Source organism: Penicillium odoratum (genome assembly GCF_028828045.1).
Source record: "Penicillium odoratum strain IBT 22623 chromosome Unknown utg000004l_segment0_segment0, whole genome shotgun sequence".
Lineage (NCBI taxonomy): Eukaryota > Fungi > Ascomycota > Eurotiomycetes > Eurotiales > Aspergillaceae > Penicillium > Penicillium odoratum.
The window spans coordinates 2,841,388-2,860,607 of NW_026643146.1; the positions used below are offsets into that span (position 1 = coordinate 2,841,388).

At 47.9% G+C, this 19,220-nt stretch overlaps 9 protein-coding genes across 9 annotated transcripts; 3 read left to right on the forward strand and 6 right to left on the reverse strand.

Moving 5' to 3' along the window:
* Window position 1: 1 nt before the first annotated feature.
* N7520_005336 (uncharacterized protein) lies at window positions 2-3,254 on the reverse strand (the record flags this gene model as incomplete). The annotated part of the gene is made up of 3 exons (XM_057139270.1): window positions 2-1,514; window positions 1,561-2,392; window positions 2,450-3,254. 3 exons carry the CDS (start codon window positions 3,252-3,254, stop codon window positions 2-4), a joined length of 3,150 nt encoding a protein of 1,049 aa, XP_056997477.1.
* A 1,018-nt stretch (window positions 3,255-4,272) lies between these two features.
* On the reverse strand, window positions 4,273-4,929 carry N7520_005337 (GNAT family N-acetyltransferase; the record flags this gene model as incomplete). Its single annotated transcript, XM_057139271.1, has 2 exons — window positions 4,273-4,499; window positions 4,551-4,929. 2 exons carry the CDS (start codon window positions 4,927-4,929, stop codon window positions 4,273-4,275), a joined length of 606 nt encoding a protein of 201 aa, XP_056997478.1.
* Window positions 4,930-5,582: 653 nt separating this feature from the next.
* On the reverse strand, window positions 5,583-6,464 carry N7520_005338 (uncharacterized protein; the record flags this gene model as incomplete). Its single annotated transcript, XM_057139272.1, has 1 exon — window positions 5,583-6,464. The coding sequence occupies one exon, from the start codon at window positions 6,462-6,464 to the stop codon at window positions 5,583-5,585; it is 882 nt and encodes a 293-aa protein (XP_056997479.1).
* Window positions 6,465-8,126: 1,662 nt separating this feature from the next.
* Window positions 8,127-9,361, forward strand: N7520_005339 (D-isomer specific 2-hydroxyacid dehydrogenase family protein; the record flags this gene model as incomplete). Its single annotated transcript, XM_057139273.1, has 4 exons — window positions 8,127-8,274; window positions 8,333-8,399; window positions 8,448-8,731; window positions 8,781-9,361. 4 exons carry the CDS (start codon window positions 8,127-8,129, stop codon window positions 9,359-9,361), a joined length of 1,080 nt encoding a protein of 359 aa, XP_056997480.1.
* Window positions 9,362-9,400: 39 nt separating this feature from the next.
* Window positions 9,401-10,480, reverse strand: N7520_005340 (DUF1295 domain protein; the record flags this gene model as incomplete). Its single annotated transcript, XM_057139274.1, has 2 exons — window positions 9,401-9,731; window positions 9,780-10,480. The coding sequence occupies 2 exons, from the start codon at window positions 10,478-10,480 to the stop codon at window positions 9,401-9,403; spliced, it is 1,032 nt and encodes a 343-aa protein (XP_056997481.1).
* A 324-nt stretch (window positions 10,481-10,804) lies between these two features.
* Window positions 10,805-13,507, reverse strand: N7520_005341 (putative DNA mismatch repair protein; the record flags this gene model as incomplete). The annotated part of the gene is made up of 3 exons (XM_057139275.1): window positions 10,805-12,612; window positions 12,659-13,044; window positions 13,101-13,507. 3 exons carry the CDS (start codon window positions 13,505-13,507, stop codon window positions 10,805-10,807), a joined length of 2,601 nt encoding a protein of 866 aa, XP_056997482.1.
* A 251-nt stretch (window positions 13,508-13,758) lies between these two features.
* Window positions 13,759-15,253, forward strand: pfa4 (putative palmitoyltransferase with autoacylation activity Pfa4; the record flags this gene model as incomplete). Its single annotated transcript, XM_057139276.1, has 5 exons — window positions 13,759-14,090; window positions 14,149-14,320; window positions 14,366-14,665; window positions 14,718-14,796; window positions 14,850-15,253. 5 exons carry the CDS (start codon window positions 13,759-13,761, stop codon window positions 15,251-15,253), a joined length of 1,287 nt encoding a protein of 428 aa, XP_056997483.1.
* A 548-nt stretch (window positions 15,254-15,801) lies between these two features.
* N7520_005343 (GFA family protein) lies at window positions 15,802-16,380 on the forward strand (the record flags this gene model as incomplete). The annotated part of the gene is made up of 4 exons (XM_057139277.1): window positions 15,802-15,884; window positions 15,946-16,138; window positions 16,191-16,216; window positions 16,263-16,380. The coding sequence occupies 4 exons, from the start codon at window positions 15,802-15,804 to the stop codon at window positions 16,378-16,380; spliced, it is 420 nt and encodes a 139-aa protein (XP_056997484.1).
* Window positions 16,381-17,427: 1,047 nt separating this feature from the next.
* N7520_005344 (sugar porter family MFS transporter) lies at window positions 17,428-19,002 on the reverse strand (the record flags this gene model as incomplete). Its single annotated transcript, XM_057139278.1, has 1 exon — window positions 17,428-19,002. One exon carries the CDS (start codon window positions 19,000-19,002, stop codon window positions 17,428-17,430), a length of 1,575 nt encoding a protein of 524 aa, XP_056997485.1.
* Between the last annotated feature and the right edge of the window lie 218 nt (window positions 19,003-19,220).

Consider the following 19,220-nt stretch of genomic DNA (forward strand, 5'->3'; position numbering starts at 1 on the left):
CTCATGACAGCGGTGTTTGACCATATTCATTATCCTTCGCCTCTAGATCAGCACCCCTATCAAGTAGCAGCTTGACCACTGGCTCATGGCCCTCTTCGGCTGCCCATGACAGCGGTGTTTGACCAAAACGATCATCCTTCGCCTCTAGATCAGCACCCCTATCAAGTAGTAGCTTGACCATTGACATATGACGATTTTTGGCAGCCCATGACAGCGGTGTTTGACCAAAACGATTCTTCGCCTCTAGATCAGCACCCCTATCAAGTAGCAGCTTGACCACTGGCTCATGGCCCTCTTCGGCTGCCCATGACAGCGGTGTTTGACCAAAACGATCATCCTTCGCCTCTAGATCAGCACCCCTATCAAGTAGTAGCTTGACCATTGACATATGACGATTTTTGGCAGCCCATGACAGCGGTGTTTGACCAAAACGATTCTTCGCCTCTAGATCAGCACCCCTATCAAGTAGCAGCTTGACCACTGGCTCATGGCCCTCTTCGGCTGCCCATGACAGCGGTGTTTGACCAAAACGATCATCCTTCGCCTCTAGATCAGCACCCCTATCAAGTAGCAGCTTGACCACTGGCTCATGGCCATTTTTGGCTGCCCATGACAGCGGTGTTTGACCAAAAGGATGATTCTTCGCCTCTAGATCAGCACCCCTATCAAGTAGTAGCTTGACCACTGGCTCATGACCATTTCGGGCTGCCCATGACAGCGGTGTTGAGCCATCTTGGCTTATTTTATCAACTTGGACCCCTTGTTGCAGCAACATCTCAACTGCGTCTCCTAGTCCGAAGAACGATGCCATGTGAAGCCCTGCCATGATATCCTCAGACAAGTAGAGTTCGGCGTAGCGATAGATATTTAACATCACTTGGCTTGACGCTGCCACCTTTGTCTCTGAGTTAAGGAATTCTATAATCTCTGGGCATATACTAGAAGCACCACGAGCATGGTCTCCCCAGTGATCTGCGCAATAGCCGTAGAGCCTATTCACCTCCAGTCGTGCGACAAAATCGTTCCATTTTCGACAAGGTCCACTGTCAAACGGACGAAAAGAGAGATAAGAGACGCAAACCTTCGTAATATCAGCTTCTGCATTCACAAACAGTTTGTCTCGTGTTCGCTCGAAGTATTCTTGTGTTGTGTAATGCACCAGACGGATGACATCGCTTTCTTCGTCAATCGTGACTAGCCCAGCGCAGATAGAGAGAATATGGGCTTTACGTGGAATATTTCGTTCGTCAAATTCAGTTTCGCCCACCTCCACTGCCAAGGCGTGCAGCAGCTCTTGGACGCTCAGCTGTCGTTTTGCAAAGGTAATCCATTTTAGAGTCCATTCTGCTGTCTCTTGACAGGCGGGCGCTTGTCCCCTAATTCTTTCCAAGGCTTCGTCATATGCATAATCGTACGCATTTGATCCTTTAGGAAGCTTCTTAAGCGCCATTTCGATAGCCTTTGGTGAATGAATTCCAATGAGGGAATCAAGGTGGAGTCGTGCGAGTAAGAACCTTTATGATATTAGTATGGTCGCAATGAATAATCAAAACTACTCACATTCCATCAACGGCATCAACAATTCCAGCCACAACCTTCTCATGCAGTTCTGGGCTCTCATTGACAAAATCTGGCAGCCGCGTCATATGGCTGTTGAGATAATTTCGGATATCCTGCTCTGAAGCAGAGATAGGCCGCAATATACACCGGTCAAACCTTTGTGCAATCTCTGGGATAGGTCTCGAAGTGGCCAAAAGATTCGTGGCAGCTTTGCTCTGCAGAGTGAAAATCTCCGATAAAAGACTTGACAAACACCCATCGGATACTTGGCATTCATCCAAAGCGTCCACAATGATAAAAATTTGCGAATAAAGTGCTGCCACAGAAGAAAGAGAACTGCAAATTTCATGAAATGATGGCCGGGTTTTTCTTTCCTTATGTTGACTATGAAGATTTGTAACGGTGCCGGGCAGGGAAGACCAGCTTTGGCTCAGTTGCTTCACCAAACTTGAAACCAGATCTTCACGGTTTTGTTGCTGGGTTTGGCGAAAGTTGCAATATATATATCCAATCCCAATCGAGGGATCTTGTGCAAACTTGGTGGTAAGGTCGTCAATGACGGTTGCTGCGAGAATTGTTTTCCCCGATCCAGGGATGCCTGGACAGAACAGCGTCTGCTTTTTTGAGCTCTGCCAATTCCGGTATTCGACGGAGTTCAAGAACCATTGGCCAGTGCCAGGCTGTCGTCTTTTCAAGATATCGCTATGCTGTGGGCCGTAGTCAATCTCAGTAAGCCAATCGAGAATGTCGAGATCCTCTTTTCTATCCAACTTGTATCGCATTGTTCTAACGTTGGTGTCTGTTCTCTGGACTGTTTCTTTGACTTCTTTGACTGGACATTATATTAGAATAATCCTATAATGACGATTTGGCAGCCGTAGTCACTGACCATCACCTAAAATATCTTTCAGTGGACGCTCATTGTCCACGTCATTAGGCTGTACATGCTCGAGAAGCTCCTTCGCGCATGCTGCAGCAATAGCCGCAGCATATTCCTGCCAATCTTTGTTTTTCTGTGCATCGGCATAATCACATATTCCCCTGATGACAATGCATGGAAAGGTATTCATGAGCCCAGCCGCCTCCATTTCGACACATAAGACATTCCCACCAAGACTTTCATTCAACGCGTCACGATGCACGGCGTCCTTGATGACGCTGTTTCCACTTGCGATTAGGCCATAATGCACGCGTACGTCATGACTAACAGGGGGTACTGCTGATTTTGCTCGAGAATCAACAGCAAGCAATCCACTCCCGGAGAGGTATCTGTAAATAACCAGAATCAGGCTCCAGAGTGCAAGAAGAACAATTTGCCAGCCACTCTGAGCATGTTGAGAAACTCCCGGGTTAGATAAAGGGTCCTGAAGGGAATCGGACCAGGTGTATTGTGATACCAATGGGGGATATTTCCTTCCCATTTCATCAAGATATTGATGTATCCGAGATCCATGCATCGCATGTCGAGTCTCAAGTGTTGTCAAGGCTGTGAGCAGTGCAGTTGGCGGATTATTCAGCGCACCAGTTCGTTTGAAACCGCCTGTTTCAGCTTTTCCCATATCCCACTGGACAACGCCAGGATACCCAGCGACAGGTGCACTGATCACAACATCGCCCAGTCTAACCCGAGGTGGAATACCGCCACCAATTCCAACCATCAGACCAATTTTGAGGGACGGAAATGTGCGCACCATCTGAGTGGCCGCAGCAGCAGCAGAATTGGTGCCAATTTTCCCTTTCGGCAGACAGGCTATGATGACATTGTGCCGCCGATAGATCCGAAAGTGTATGCATTATGATCATTTGGCGGTTTAGGTATTTTGAGATGGATTTTGTCGAGCATAGCGGTCGCTGCAGTCTGTTCCTTTGGCAACGCGCAGATCAATCCGACCGTGTAGTCATTACACGTCAGCTTGATTGAGTCACTGCTAGGATGTCCAGTCTTGTTGCTGGTCGTGTCAGAGGCGATTTCTTCGCCGACGTCAATCCCCATTCTTCTCTCTGACATTCTTCATTCGATCCAGGGAGAGAGGTCTGCGAAATGCAATGAATAGGGTGCCTGTCGCCACAGATTGACTGGTTGGCTTTTTTGAGGCTCAGTTGGAACTCCGTTGAGAGAGATTTGAACTCAGCTTGGTCTTTGGGTGTTGCTTTTCTTCAAAAGGGTGGTCAAAATAGTCACTGGTAACATAAACGCAGAAAGTCCAGATGTCCGACCATTTATCAAGGATGTTAAATTAAGGGGCAAATGAAAACATGATTTCAAAACGCGAATTTCTGAGCTGACATTGCTTTGGGGGCTGAAATAAACCCCGCAGACTTGGTGCCAATCACCGAGCTGCTTGCGTGGCGCGCAGCAAGGCTAAGGCGAATACACTTGGACGGGTACGGCGGCTGCTTGTGGTTCAGAGAGAGAGGAAAGAAAAAGAGACCGGGCCCCCATAACGCTGCTCATGGTGATAAACATGCATGACTGTGAGTAAGTGAGGTATTGAAACTCACTATCCATGTAAGCCCAAATAATATGAGATTCCACTCGCGTTTGACTTTTTTGCATCACTATGATGGCTAGCTAGTTTTTACAGTGACAAGGCATGAAGTCACCAATAGCTATAATAAATGCTTATGGGACAAATAAAACACAGAGTATAAGAATGGGTAACTATATGGGGTTGCGAGTAGTCAACCTTAATTATGCCATAGCTCCAAATCTCATTGTTGAGCTGGCCGAATCATATTTACCTGCTCATAGCCAGGAAATGGCGAAAACGACTCATAAGACTGAAACCCATTCTTCTCATACATAGGCTTTCCATCCGGAGAACTCGACAAATAAACCTCTACACCCTCCTCATCCGCCCTCGCCAATCCCCACTTCAACAATTTAGAAGCCAGTCCCCGCCCCTGATAAGAAGGATGCACACCCAAAATCTCAAGATCTGACCCCAGTCAGTAAACAAAAAGTTAACATATGCAACGAGTAAACCTACAATAATGAGCTCTCTCCCCCATCAGCTTCTGATGATGATCCCCCATAGTCCCGAAAAACAAATCACACAAATCCTTATCGCTCCCTACAGGCCAGTGCATGTCGGATTGAGATTCATGCAGATCCCGATCTGCAGCCGCATGATACGGACGTATCCATTTCGCAAATGCGATAGGTTTCCCGTTCTCATCGATCACTTTCATAATCAGATCGTGCTCGGATGCGCGGGCGTTGCCGTTTAGGAGGTTTTCGGATATCCATGCGCCGACTTCTGGTGTGGGTGGGAACATGGTTCTGTTGAAGGGATCCGAGAATGCCGCTAGGAATACCTCGGTGAGGTCCTGGGCATCAGAGGGCGTTGCTTCGTGGAGTTCTAACATTTTGCTGTTCTGTGCCTGTGTGTTTGTGTTATTGGTGACTTTGGTCGGGTTCGTTATCGGGGAATCGGATGTTCTTTTGCGGGGGGCCGGAATTGGTTTTGCGGGTCGGAGAAATTTCTTTTTGCATTTTAGTCCAAGTATGAAAGGCTGGATTCTTGAATCTAGTTGGTTGTTTATTGGTTGCCTAATGGTCTGAGATGTCTTAGACATTTTTCTGTTTGATTATAGTTCCTCATTTTGCAGAGTTTGCTGGTCGCTGATTACGTTCACTAAAGCATTCAACAGGAGTGTCAAACAAGCAAATTGGTATTTCCAATGAGAAGTGGTATTATGTGACATTTTCGTATATATTTAGACATTATAACATTCATTGACTATGGCCACCGTAATAATCCAGCTGGCCTCGCAGGTGGATTCTCCATGATATTGTCCCGAATGGGGTTGCAAATGGAGACCACCAGCTCCGCAATTATAGTCGTAAGAAAAAAGCTTAAACGGTGTTGCTTCAGGTATAGTTTTTGTCCGCTCATGGAAAGTTGCGAAAAGCAAATCTCCGCTCGCCAATAGGTTGGTATTATTCCACATATCAAAACTGCATAGGCCTGTGGGTGATGCATTCGTATGGGTCTTGACAGATAACATGGCAACAAGGCTTAAACCTTGTCATGTACTGCCTCCGGAACAGTGATCGGGCCGACTGGCTGTTCATCTTGCGGGTGCAATGCCGTTGAACGTTTCGCCGGGGTTGTCGAAGGCCTTTGACCACTGAGTTCGTTATGGGATGGGAGAAGAGAGCGACGTATCCTCGGGTCATCTGGCTGTTGTGTATTGGAATCCGCAGAACTCCGTGCGGATTCCATTTCCGATTTCAGACTTTGGTACATGCTCTCCACGATGAAGACTTCCTCCTGCACGTCGAGATCAACCCCGACCAGACAGAATTCACGCTCACGTTGCTCAATATATTCTCGGATGTGCTTCCACTTGTTCTCATAGGCCTTCAGGCGGTCTGGAAGACCGGAGCCACGCAGATAAGTCAGAATACCAGCGATAACTGTGTTGATGGCGCCAAATGCTGTGATAGCGCCGTGGGGACCACTTGCGGCACCGAGAGCTGTCAAGGCGGCGGCGACGACAATCTGAATCCCCAGACAGATGTTGATCATCCAGTTGAAGAAGTTGTACGCGCGCTCGGCTTGGGTTTCGTTGTTGATGACACGCGTGTAGATACCGACATTGGGAGCGCTACGGAGAAGATGACCGCCTTGTGTGAGGGCGGGAACACTGTCGATACCGGTCAAGGCGCGGAATATGAGAAGCTTGTCGTTGGCTGGGATGAGGGTCTCCGGGTTGCTGGTTCCAATATTCCACCTTTGACCTTCCAAGTCGCCATTATTTCCCAAACTGCTATTCCCGCTCTTCTGTGCTGCCACAGCAGTGGCGTGAGCGGCCATGGGCGGGTAGGTGTCCTCATGGCGATTTAAAACAGCCTCGATTACCCTGGTCAGAAGGGTCTTCTTTGGAGGCTGCGTCATGGTTCATACGCAGATCAAGAAGCGGTAAGAACTGGTTCACAGGCGTGTCGGGGGAAAGGGGAGACAGCCTCCATTTGTAGTCGCGAAACACTGCCGGATCTTAACCCGGTGCATATGACCTTGTCCATAGCTAGTGCATATGCGGAATAAAATGACGGCTAGAATGGAGTCTTTATGCAACTCAGCTATAACGGGGCCATGATAAGCGTGATTGAATACCTAGTGTGGAAGGCATAAGAAGCCAAAACCAGGGTCTGGGGGGCTAGGAGACTCGATCTCGATTGTGACAGGTCGGGAACCGTGGACCAACAACCCGCGCTGAACTTTGTGGGCAAAGCGGCCGAGCAGACTAGTGGTGGCGCTGATGCAGTGCAAATTCAGGCTTGGTCACTCGGGCGTGGCGTCAAATACGGTGAAGATCTGCATGAAGTACGAGGATAAGAACGGTGGGGTTGCCTTTAGAGTAATGCAATCTCGCGATCCGGCTAGTAGATGTCGATCGATGCGACGATTTCTGCAGCCAAAAGGGGTTGAAGTTGGAACATTGATGAAGTCGTCGAAAGTGGGAGGAACATCAGCTGCATCATGGCTGGTAAGCTAAAGAATCAGCCAAAGAGCTTTGTCCCCAAGTCTTACACGCCATGAGCTCCCCAATCGGGAAATTGATGAGATTTGGCATTCTGCAAGCTCGGGAATGTGAAGCCGAGTGGAGCTGATTGCACGGCATGGCAACTCCACATAAAGAGCCGATGGTCCACCACGCCCGTGCGCTCCCCTGCTGATCTGTGACAAGGAACTCGATCCTGTGGCTTATCGTGATGAAACACAGCGTCCCACTCATGGTGAAGAAGTAGGTAAAATGAGAATTTTCTTCGGGTCATGCTTGCCCCATTCGTGACATGGATTCAATCGGGAAGTGGTAAAGGCTGGCGACGAGCTGAGAGTGTGGTTACGGCTTAAGTTGCAAGGATGTCGATAAGGGATGCAAACAATATAAACGTCCACAATCCGTTGGTTGACGCGCATCATCCTGTAGCATCCAGGATTCGCGACCTCGGGGACTCCGCTTCCAAGAGAGCTGAAGGCGATAGATATAAACTTTTTGAAGTACGGAGTACGGAGTACATGATGCCATGATAATCCGCCTGCGCGACAAACAACCCACACACGTAACTCTGCCACGTGTAGCGACTTTGATGACGAATCGAACTGTGAGAAGTCATCGATCTATGATCAAATCGGATACCTCAGACCAATGCATAAAATAAAGCTTTGCGGACCGTGGCATGATGCGGGGTTACTCATGTTTTTACAGATTATCTGTTGAACAGAAGTGTTTCTGCGCCAAGTTATCGTTGTTGCCGCAGAATTGGAGAAATCAATAACTGGCGATGACAAATCACTGCATGTCCTTGTTCGCCATATTCATCAGGCAGCTAGAATCAAGCTTGCGCAATTCGACACCATAATGCAGTCACCAATGGCCATCGTCTCTCCACAAAGGGGAGCGAATCACCTTATCATGTCTTTATCAGCAGCATCGCGAATCACCAATGCTAAGCTTAGCTTCAACCGGCTGCGGGGCCCACCCCGCCCCCAATGACAGATTAATAATGCGCGTCCGCACCTTTCAAGATCACCACCTTTCATCTTCGCATCAGGATGGGCGACGCACCACTACCCAGTGAGCATGTGCTCATCATTTTAAACTACACCCTCCCCGACTCTCTGCTGGAGGCCATTCGGCAGAAGTTTGCCGATGCCGAGGTTACTCTTTATTCTGCGACTCGGGGTGCAAAGGTGCCACCTGGTATATTACGCCCTCAGAGCAGCCAAGTTTGCGGGATTAAATTAATGGTTGAATGTAGAGCTATTCCGCAAAGCGACTATCCTTGTCACATTCATTGATTTGCCTGAACCCGAGGATGCCGAAAAGTGAGCAACCCAAGGCCTTTGACCCAGTCAGTGTTAACATACGCATAGTTTGAAGTTTGTCCACACATTCTCCGCAGGTCTGGATCATCTGATGAATAATCCCCTCCTCAAGAGCGGTGCCGTTCCGTTCACTACCAGCTCTGGTATCCACGGCCCACCAATTGCAGAATGGACCATCATGAACTGGCTAGTCTCCGCTCGCAAATACAGTATAATGTACGAGGCGCAGAAGGAGCACAAATGGGACAAGGAAACACCGTGGATGCAGACAAACTACGACCAGGCTGGCAAGAAAGTTGGCATCCTTGGTTATGGCAGCATTGGTCGACAGAGTGAGTCCACTATCTCAAACGAGTGAACAAATCCGCTAAATATTGCCAGTCGCTCGTGTTTCCCAGGCATTGGGAATGACCGTCCACGCCTACACTGCCTCTCCACGTCCAACGCCTGAATCACGCCATGATAACGGGTTCATCGTTCCGGGTACTGGAGATCCCGATGGTTCGATTCCTGTATCCTGGCACCATGGAACAGAGAAGAGTCACATTCATGAGTTCTTGTCACTGGGATTAGATCACCTAGTCGTGTCTGTTCCGCTGACGCCTCAGACCACTCATATGCTGGGCGCAGAGGAATTTGCTCTTCTATCCGAGAACTCGAAGAATCCCGGTATCAAGCCGTATGTGACGAATATTTCACGTGGAAAGGTGCTGAATCAAGATGCTTTGATCGAAGCTTTGAAATCTGGACAGCTGGGTGGTGCGGCACTTGACGTTACGGATCCTGAGCCCTTGCCTGCTGATCATCCCCTCTGGGATGCGCCGAATGTGCAGATCAGTCCCCATATCAGTGGATCGGGGAGGGAATATTTCTGGCGGTCAATTCAGATTGTTAGGATTAATTTGGATAGATTGGCGAACGGGCAACCTTTGATCAACAAATACGGAGGAAAGGGCTATTAGAACATGCCCCATTCTGCACAAATATATTTTACTATAGAATCAGAACAATCTGTATCTGGACCTCACCACCTCCTCTGCGAACGCACCCAGCAAGCCGCAACTGTAGACGACCAAAGCCCATGGGCTGAATAGATCTCGCAACGATGGCCAGAAGCTGTTCTTTTCACCCTGCCATTCCCGGAGTTGTTCAAGCTTTTGCACGTCAATAGCTTGATATCGCTCTTCTTGGCTAGCCTCAATTTGCTTGTCGCCACCGATACAGCGAAGGAAGAGATAATTCGCAAGTGGTCCGAGAAGAATGATCGGATTGAAAGAATTGGCGAGATTCAGAACTGCGAATGATAGATGAACCAGGGTATCGCCCAGGTAGCTAGTATGATGTTAGTATAACAAATGCAGAAGTTCTAGAGAAACTTACTTTGGATGTCTAACAATGCCCCGCACTCCATGTCGACACAAATCAGTACGCTCTTGTTGATGAAGCTCAAGTTGAGTATCGGACATAACCTCCAGTGAGAACCCTGCACTAAAGAGCCCAACACCAAATGCACGGATTGCATTCAATGACGAAACACCGAGGGGAATAGCAGACCCAGTCATCTGGAACGGCATTGTAAAAGGTAAGGAAATAATAGTCAAAAAAGCAGCCTCCGGGAGAAACAATTTGAATAAAGCCGTTCTCCAGAACTCCGTCTCTTTCTTGCATGCCTCGTAACGAGGATCATCCTTCCCACGAGCCAGCGACCGACTCACGAGACGGGCGAAGAGTCTCGCACACCATATTGTAACGGACCCGAGGAGAAGGTTTTCGGTCCAACTAAGATTACCCCAGGCCGCACTAAAGGAAGATTTGTTTCCGTACATCTGTCGTCCGACGGCATTCCACCATGCGTTCAATATTTGGCTTGATGGCCATAACCAATCTTTGAGCTCGACGCGGTTTGTTTCTTTGGCTGCTGCGAAGGCTGCGATCGAAAGACTGGAGTAAAGACTGAATGAGGGGAGGATTGTTGATTTTAATATGCCGACATTGCCGGTAGCTGCTTGGATGTCGGGGTGGAATTTGTGGAATGGTGGTGGTTGGAGGGGACTCGAAAGGCTCGGTCTATGATCCACCATTGTAGCAACCCCATCCATTTTGATTGTTTTCACATTGGAATATGACTTGAATGGATTCGTGGAAAGATTGATTCTTAATTGTCAGAGGTGAATGAATTGGTGTTGATGTCAATGTTATGTAACAGAGGGATGTTTCGGTGGGCTTTGCCCACAAATCAGGATCCAAACTGGGATTTGTAAGGATACAGTCATTGGAATAAATTAGGACATAGAACATATCCGATAATATACATGCTGGGTATAATGTTGAATGGAATCAGAGATATCCTTGGAGAAATAGTATGCAAAAGCTAAAAATGAAGTCGAGTCGCAGCAAATAATGTATCATGAATCATATCGGTTGAGATGGTCGATAAGCAGAGAAACATCGATGTTCAAGGCTGGAGCTCCGGACTCATTTTTAGCTTTGTATTTCTTCTTGATAATGGCATTCAGTCGTTCATTCCAGACTGGGACTAGAGATTCCACAGTGGATGCAGAAAGCGTGTGTTCCTTTTCATCACGCACGTAAGAATCATGAAGAGCTATCAGATTGAATGATTTTTTCACATCGGATAGATCGGTAGACATAGAAAGACCGATGCTGTGAGTATCATAGCCCTCAGGTATATTTTCAAAAGGTAACTTGTTGGCAGGAAGTCGTCGAGCCTTCTCATTTCCAGATTCCCGAGTATTTTGGCGAATGAGATACGCTCTTGGATCATTGGGAGAAAGGGCATTGGTAGAATCTAATGGAGCAAACGGTCGATCTGACGCTAAAGCGGCCTTTGCTTTCAAGAATCGATTGTGGTGCGGCGAATGTGAGATGGCGGTACTGGTTTGAGAGCTCGACGGTGTGTTATTGTTAGCCTGACGGGCACGGTGATTTCTAATCGCCTCTTTCTTGCGCCTCTCGAAATCGAGGGCTTTGTCCACCTCAGATTGGGTTTCTGGGTTGAAGCCCTCCCGAAGACTGGCAGCCCATCTTTCAAGAACAGGAAATCCACGACCACTATCCATAGAGCCTTGATAACCAGCTTCATTATGCTGATTTGACGGAGAGGTTTGATTCTCTGATGCATCAGCCCTGCGTCCAAGATCGTCCGCATTGATTGAAGGTTCCTCAATTCCGGGATTCTCGGTCTGATTTCCAAACCTTTCTCCCGCAAGCTGGGAAATGCTTGGAATTTCTTCACCTTCGGCCGTCGACTCTGTCGGCTCTTCCCCAAGAGAGACTTGTGTAATTCGGGTGAACCACGTGTCAAGCGCCCCATTGCCATATCGTTCTTTGTCACGCTGTCTCGCGGCCTTCTTTGAATCGCCCGTTGAATTTGTCTGAGTAGGAGAGACTTGTGATTCTTGTGATGGAGGTTGCCGTCGCCGATTGATAGAAGACGTTGACACAAATCGTGAAATCGGGGTTAGCGGCTCGGGAATATCCGTGGGTAATTGTTGAGTAGGTCTGCGAGGAGGGGTGGGCCGTACATGCTCTGACGATGGTAAAAGCTCTGGACTGACGGGTTGGGGAGCAATCTCTTGCCTCGGGGTACGCAATGATGCATTCATAGCCGTGACCGACCAGGGGTTCACAAAACGAGACCCTCTTCTTTCCGTATGAGCCGTGCCGTCGCGACCCTTCTGACTCGCAAAAGGAGTGGTAGTTTGGGGCTGAGCTCCAGGGCGTGGAGTACCGCGAATCAGAGGAATTGGGGCTGTAGATTGAACACATCTATCTGTCTGTGTAGATTCAGTAGAGGGCTCATTAGCCGGTCTCCGGGCGAGCATGATGTCGAATTCATCACTTCTTTGAACTTTGGAGCATTTGTCTTTGGCTGCGCGTTTTGCATGAGAATCTGGGAGAGGTCCGTATAGTTCATTAAATAGACTTTCGACCAAAGAGAGCATGATGTCTCGATCCTCAAATAATACGTCATCCTTCCCCGGCTCAATGTTGACATCGTATGAGCCTCGTGGACAGCTAAGCTGGATGATCAGGAATGGATCTGTGATCGACCGCGTCACTTCATTCTTTGACGCAGCACGAATGTAGGATTTGAATAGCTTTGCAATACCCTGACCAAACCCGGTCGCAGCAGACAGCGGTCGTCCGTCCACGCTGATAAACTGCCCTGAGTTATTTATTTTGTAGATATCTGCTAGGGTCAGTATTTTACTTGAGCAAAGGACGGGGAATATGACCTGAATCTGGTTTTGGAAGGAAAGCCACAACATCGTATTCCTTGTTGTCAAACCTGCATTGTGTTGCAGCTGATGAGTCGGGCGAAAGTTTCTTGGTAACACAAGAAGAGGATAACTCGCGGCCAAATATCTTGATGGCCGCATCGTATAGTGTTGCATCGGGACTGGGTGCATACATCCAGTTGTTGTTCTCATTTTTCGCCTTAAGGACTTTTAATGAGAACCTCTTGAGGGTCTGGGCGACAGCATAAGCCTGAACTAGCTTTTTGATTCTTGTGAGAATCTTGGCCGCACTCTTCTGGACCAACTGCCTGCGGACGGGAATGTGTTTGAGAAAATGAACAATGCGGACAGTCGTGCCGACCGGGTGAGCGGTTCGTTGAGATCTTGCAAAATGTCAATTACTGGGCAAAGCATAGTCCCATAATCATGTCAATCATACTGGAAAAGCTGCCCATCCCTTTCGTACTTGAGACACGATCCGGTAGCCTCGGAAGCAATTCGTGTGGTGATGGTCATGCCGCCAGACATTTCAGCCACACTGGCTAGTGCCTCACCACGAAAGCCAAAAGACGTGCCACCGACATTTTTCAAATCATCGAGGGTCTGAATCTTGCTGGTGAATGTATGCCTGCAGACATATGGGTGGTCATCAGTCGGAATCCCATGTCCATTATCCTTCACCTGTATCACGTCCACGGTGTTTGATGAGATTTCGATCACAAGGGAAGTAGATCCCGCATCTAAAGCATTATCAATGAGCTCTTTGACAACCGAACATGGATCGGAGATCACAGATGTAGATCCGATTGCCCTGACTGTCGCCGAGGGGAGGGCCTCAATCGGCATTTTGGACGCTCTATATCAGGTATACATGGCTTTGATCCCATCAAATAGTTAATTGTGATCAGATGTACGATGAAAAGGAAGAAATATTGGAAAAAAAAGGGAAGATTGGACGAGAATTGTTGAAAACAAAAGTTGGTTTCGATTCAGTTCGAAGTTGGCGATCCATCATCCTGCTTAGTCATCACCCCATAAACAACACGTCCACGGACTTGGTTTTCTCATCTCGATCGTAGCAGGTTGTCAAGCCAAACATGTTCGGCGATGACTTCTCAATCTCACAGCTGGCCATTCCGGCGGTTAGTGTGCTGATCAGCTTCCTAGCCTACACATCTCAGTACTTCTTTCTGCGGTTCGAGTCGGCACCTCTCCAGAAAGATGAAGTGTGGAAAATTAATATATTCGCTTTGTGCATCTGGATATGTTACTTCAGGGCTTGTTATGTAGACCCTGGTCGGCTTCCCTTGGACCGAAAATCAATAACTGCTGATCAACATGAGGAGGAGCGGGCTACGGGCAGGCGATGGTGCCGTCGATGTTCAGCTTATAAACCACTGCGCGCTCATCATTGCAAGACATGCAAAAGGTTGTCCAATATCATCTTAACAATTTGAAATTCGCAAAATGGACTAACATCGATTCAGGTGCATTCCCAAAATGGATCATCACTGCCCGTGGACCTCCAATTGTGTCTCACATTTCACCTTTCCCCATTTCATACGTTTTCTATTCTACGCAGTGATTGGGATGTCCTACCTTGAGACTCTCCTCTGGGAACGTGCGTCTATTGTCTGGGGCAGCCGAAATCTGCCAAGTGTAAGTCGCCTCCTTCCCTTCAATTCCGGTCACTGACTTTTTCAGTATATGGGCCCCTCCATCGGGCAACTGGCACATCTTTTTATCTTATTTATCGTCAATAGTTTGACGGTCTTCGCACTTTTTCTTCTGCTCGTGCGAAGCCTATACACGCTTGCCTTCAATACGACTACCATCGAGTCTTGGGAGATTGAGCGGCATGAAACTCTCGTCCGACGAGCCCGTGTCCTTGGTGGTCAACTAGATGGACCGGGTGGGATAAAAGTCCGAATCAAGAAACAAGAGTTTCCGTATGATATTGGGATTTGGACCAATATCAAACAGGGGATGGGAGGGAGTGCAAATGTGCGTCCAAATTTCAATGTTCCAATCTACAGAATTGTCTGACGTCTTCTAGATCTTCAGCTGGTTCTGGCCACTGGCAGCCACCCCTGACCGTCGCACTGGGTGGGAATTTGAAACAAATGGCTTTGAAGGTATGCAAGTCATTCATCAACGTGATCAATTCTAATCTATTGCTGCTTTACAGATGCTGGATCCTCGTGGCCACCACCTGATCCAGATCGTATTCCTTGGCCAGTGAGCCGTCCAGACCCAAGTAACTCAACATTGGAGTCATATTCATCTGCCCGTGAGACTATCGAGGCATTCAAACGACGCCAGGCAGAAGACATGGATCGTCGCAGGCCATTTCCCGAAGTTCAAAGACGTAAGCGATTCCACGATCGATTTCAAAAAGAGGCCCATGACAGTGAGGAAGATCGGGGACCTGGACCTGTCTATGGCGATGACTCGGATGAGGGCGAGGAGTCTTGGCGGAATGCCGAAGGAGAGCGCCTCCGTGACTTCGGGGTTGATGAGGACGTGGAGTTCTATGACGAGGACGATGTGCCTTTGGCCGTGCTCATGGAGCGACGAAAGCAGCAACAGTGAAGAATGACCCGATTGGAACCACTATCAAAACCCTTGGGTCTCAAGCTGTGTGGGTCCCCGTTTCGTCTCTCTTGGCCCTTTCTACCGTAGGGAGCTATGACCGGCGAAAATACAATGGATCACACGTTTCCTTCATCTTTTTAACCGGGTCAAAAATTACCACCAAAATCCATTCCACATTCAAGCATTTGTATAATCTTTCATGATATCCGTGCCAGGACCATTCTCCACGTTGGCTAATGTGACGTACTGGAGCGCCCTAGCTGTATCAAAACAATATTTCACACAATACAACTGGCAATTAATGCATGAGCCTGTCAATGGCGAGAGAAAACCGATCGCGACTCAATTGTGTGTTGGGGACATGTTTTTTCCAGGTGCTGATAAATAGGGTTTACAAGTTTGATGTCATAATTAAATAAAGCGGCAATACATTCCGCGCTCACGCGGAGCAATTCCCGGCCTTGAGAGCAATTGATTGCGCATTTCCTTCCCCAAGGTCCCTTCTTCAAACCAACCTGATTCGTGCTATCAAAGAAGTATTCAACATGTCATACACCGACTATTGCAATTGTGAAAGCATTCACGTTACGCTGCCGCAGCAGCCCGAGAATTCTGGATTGTGTCATTGGTGCGTCTTCATGAACCAACCTCTTGTCCGTTGGCCATATTAATCCAATTTCAAAATATAGTGATAATTGCAAACGCGCAGGCGGGGGTAAGTCGATTTTTGTGGTTATTCCTCCTGGTGACGCTAACATGGAGTTCTCAACAGCGTTCTCGGTCAACTACTTTCTTCCTGAAGATGAGATGACCCTGGATGACCCTAAAAAGGCATTGAAGAGTTACGAAGACTCCGAGACTGCAAGTGGGAATGTGATCCAGGTATGATTTCTTTTCGATACATTTGAGGACATTGCTAATAAATTTGCTCAAGCGCTATTTTTGTTCCAACTGTGGGAGGTAGGTATTCATCCTGTTGATGATAAGCACTGCTAATTTCAACCAGTGCCATCTTCACCAGAACTCCGAAAACTCCTGGAGATATCTTCTTGAAAGCAACCTTATTTGACACTGTTTCGCCGACTGCTGGTGAGATTTTCGCGCATAAGAAGCTACAGCTGTAGTAGCCAGCATTTTCTACCAGCACTCGGGAGGCAATTATGCAATATTGGAACTAATACTCAGCCTTGTTCTCGTGGAAGATGGATGTCAAAAGCAGAGGTCCATCGGCATTAAGGCTGTGTTTGACTCCCGATAGGAGACATGATGTCAACAGGGCATCTAGCTTCACATCTGTGGATAGGTATGCCTTGGTGCTTCTAAGAAAGGAATTCGAATAAAAGCCTTTTATTTCGATTTGACTAAACCCCTTGGCTTCAAACGCTTGTTTTGCTCCCTTGTTAGAGCCACCAATGCAAACCTCGACTGTTAGAACAAGCCAATACATCATGTCGAACCTGGAAGGAGCTCTTTTTCACCAAAATTTCATCTCGTAAATATCACATTTACCACGAGGGGGAAGAGCATATCTGCATCAGCACACTCCTGGATATAACAAAGAATTGGGATACAACATGAAAACGCATCTAGGCCAAACTCAAGAATGCACCTACCACCATCGATCCCGGGAATCTAACAGTTACTCCAACCATCACCCAACCTTGACTTTGCGTCACACACTGCGCAATTCGCGGAGATGAAGTGATCATTTCGGAAAACCCATCTGCATCATCAGCAGGTTCTTCTGGCGAATTGAAATATTCAATCTGCTCTAAACTCGACAAATATTGTTGATCAACGAGGCTTGGTCACCTGGGAAAATCATAAAACACAGGATAATACTACTTCCCATGGAGATCGCGCATTGAAGGGGTACAATGTACGCACCTGGGGGATGTGGGGTGAGTCATGAGGTGAACATCACAGGAGTGTGAATGCTTGAGATCAAGCTCTAGCCGAAGAAGGCCATTTGCCGTTTGCAAGTGAAAAATAGCCGATTGGTAGTCGTCGGACTTGCACCGAGTCAATACTCGTGTAAATTTGGGAACGTGGTGGTATAAACCTTCATTTTAAAGTTAAATTGGCAGGTGCTAACAAAGGACAGATAATTGAGGTAGTCTGCGGGATACAAGTATCATTGGTTATAATATATCAGCATGCTTCAGCTAATCTCACGCAGTCTCCAACTCGAGGCACTGAGCCTTATTTTTAAAGTCAAGTGTGTCATCCTGCTTCTCCGCTCGCAATGCTGCTCTATCTTGCAACTGTCTCTCAATTCCTGACACAAAATCCTTGTCAAGCGAGTCCCTGACCACACGCCAAAGAGACGGTCGCTTTCCATCTCGGTCAGCAAAGAACAGATCCACTGCTTCGAGAGGCATTTTGCTGGTCTCCGGAAAGGTGAAATAGACAAGAGGCACCGTGGCGAAATTGATAATCGCAAAAACGACATAGCACTTGTATCCGATGTTTGTGATCATGACAGGCGTGATCTCGACAACTAGGAAGGTGAACAGCCACTGAGAGACGACAGCTAATGCACCTCCTCGAAGTCGCAGCTTCAAAGGAAGAATTTCACTGGGATAAATCCACATATTGGATTGCCATCCCAAGGTGAAGAAACTTTGAAAGAGATATAAGACAACTGCAGCGCCATAGCCCAGTTTCTCCCCACCGATGCCGATAAATACAGCAGAAAGGGTCATGCAAAGGCCCATCCCAGCAGACCCGATCATGAAGAGTGGCCGGCGTCCGAATCGCTCAATCGCCCACCATGGAAACAGACTGCTGAGAAAATACCACACTTGCAGTCCACCAGACACGAGCATGGCATTGTGTCGTGACATGCCGATCGAGTCCTCAAAGACATACGGACCAAGCGAAGACATCACATTGCATCCCGACATCTGCTGGAAGAAGTTTGCCGCAAACCCGATCGCTATTCGAGAAAATCCGCTGATCCCATTATCCTTGAATACGTCACTCCAAGACCCCTGCTCCTCGGCTTCCACCGAAAGCGCAAACTGAATCTCCTTCAACTCCGCCGCGACGGCAGGGTCATCGGGAAACCCAGCTCGCAGGGCTGCGAGGCTAATCGCCCCATTAACCATATCGCCTTTCGCGCACAGATACCGCGGCGACTCCGGAAGAAACGGCATACAAACAAGCGTAATACAGCAGAAAAGAATCTGAAACGCACACGGAAACCGCCACTGCACCGAGCCAGAGTAAGACTCCATCCCGTAATCCAGCCAATTTGCCAAGATGAGCCCGACAATCAGATTGGACAATTGCATAGCCATCATTCGTCCGCGAGACTCGGGCATACTGCATTCTGACAACCAGATAGGAATAACGGTAGTCATGATACCTAGTCCGAATCCTGCAACAATCCGACCAATCAGAAATTGTGGTAAACTGAATGTAGTTGCTTGGAGAATCGCCCCGATCGAGACGATCACGGCGCCAGCCATGTTGTTCGGTTTGCGTCCGAATCGATCGCCCATGAAGAACTGGAACAGAGCGCCGGAAAGTGCACCGATTTCGTAGGATGAGACGAGGAATGCTAGTAGTGATGCTTCAGGGTCTCCGAAGACTGCTAAAAATTCAGGTGACGTTGTGAGTCCCCCCATGAATCCTAGGTCATAGCCGAAAAGAAGAAATCCGATCGAACATGTGAATGTCACGGCGTAAATGAGGCTCTGACCTTTGAGGCCGACGAAAGTCGGCGACTGTGTTGGCGACATGATTGCCTGAAAATTTTAGGACTCGACAACAACATCAGTGAGTTGGACCCGTTTTATATGATTACCCCACAGAAATGGGGTAATTTCCGGGGTAGGTGAATGCCCCGGCTATTTCTTCAGGTCGGCCCATCTCCGATTCCTGTGCAACCCTTTGGACTTTCCGGCTGATCATTGCTGGTTACACTAGCTAATTGTCCTATCCTTGCCTTATTTGCTTA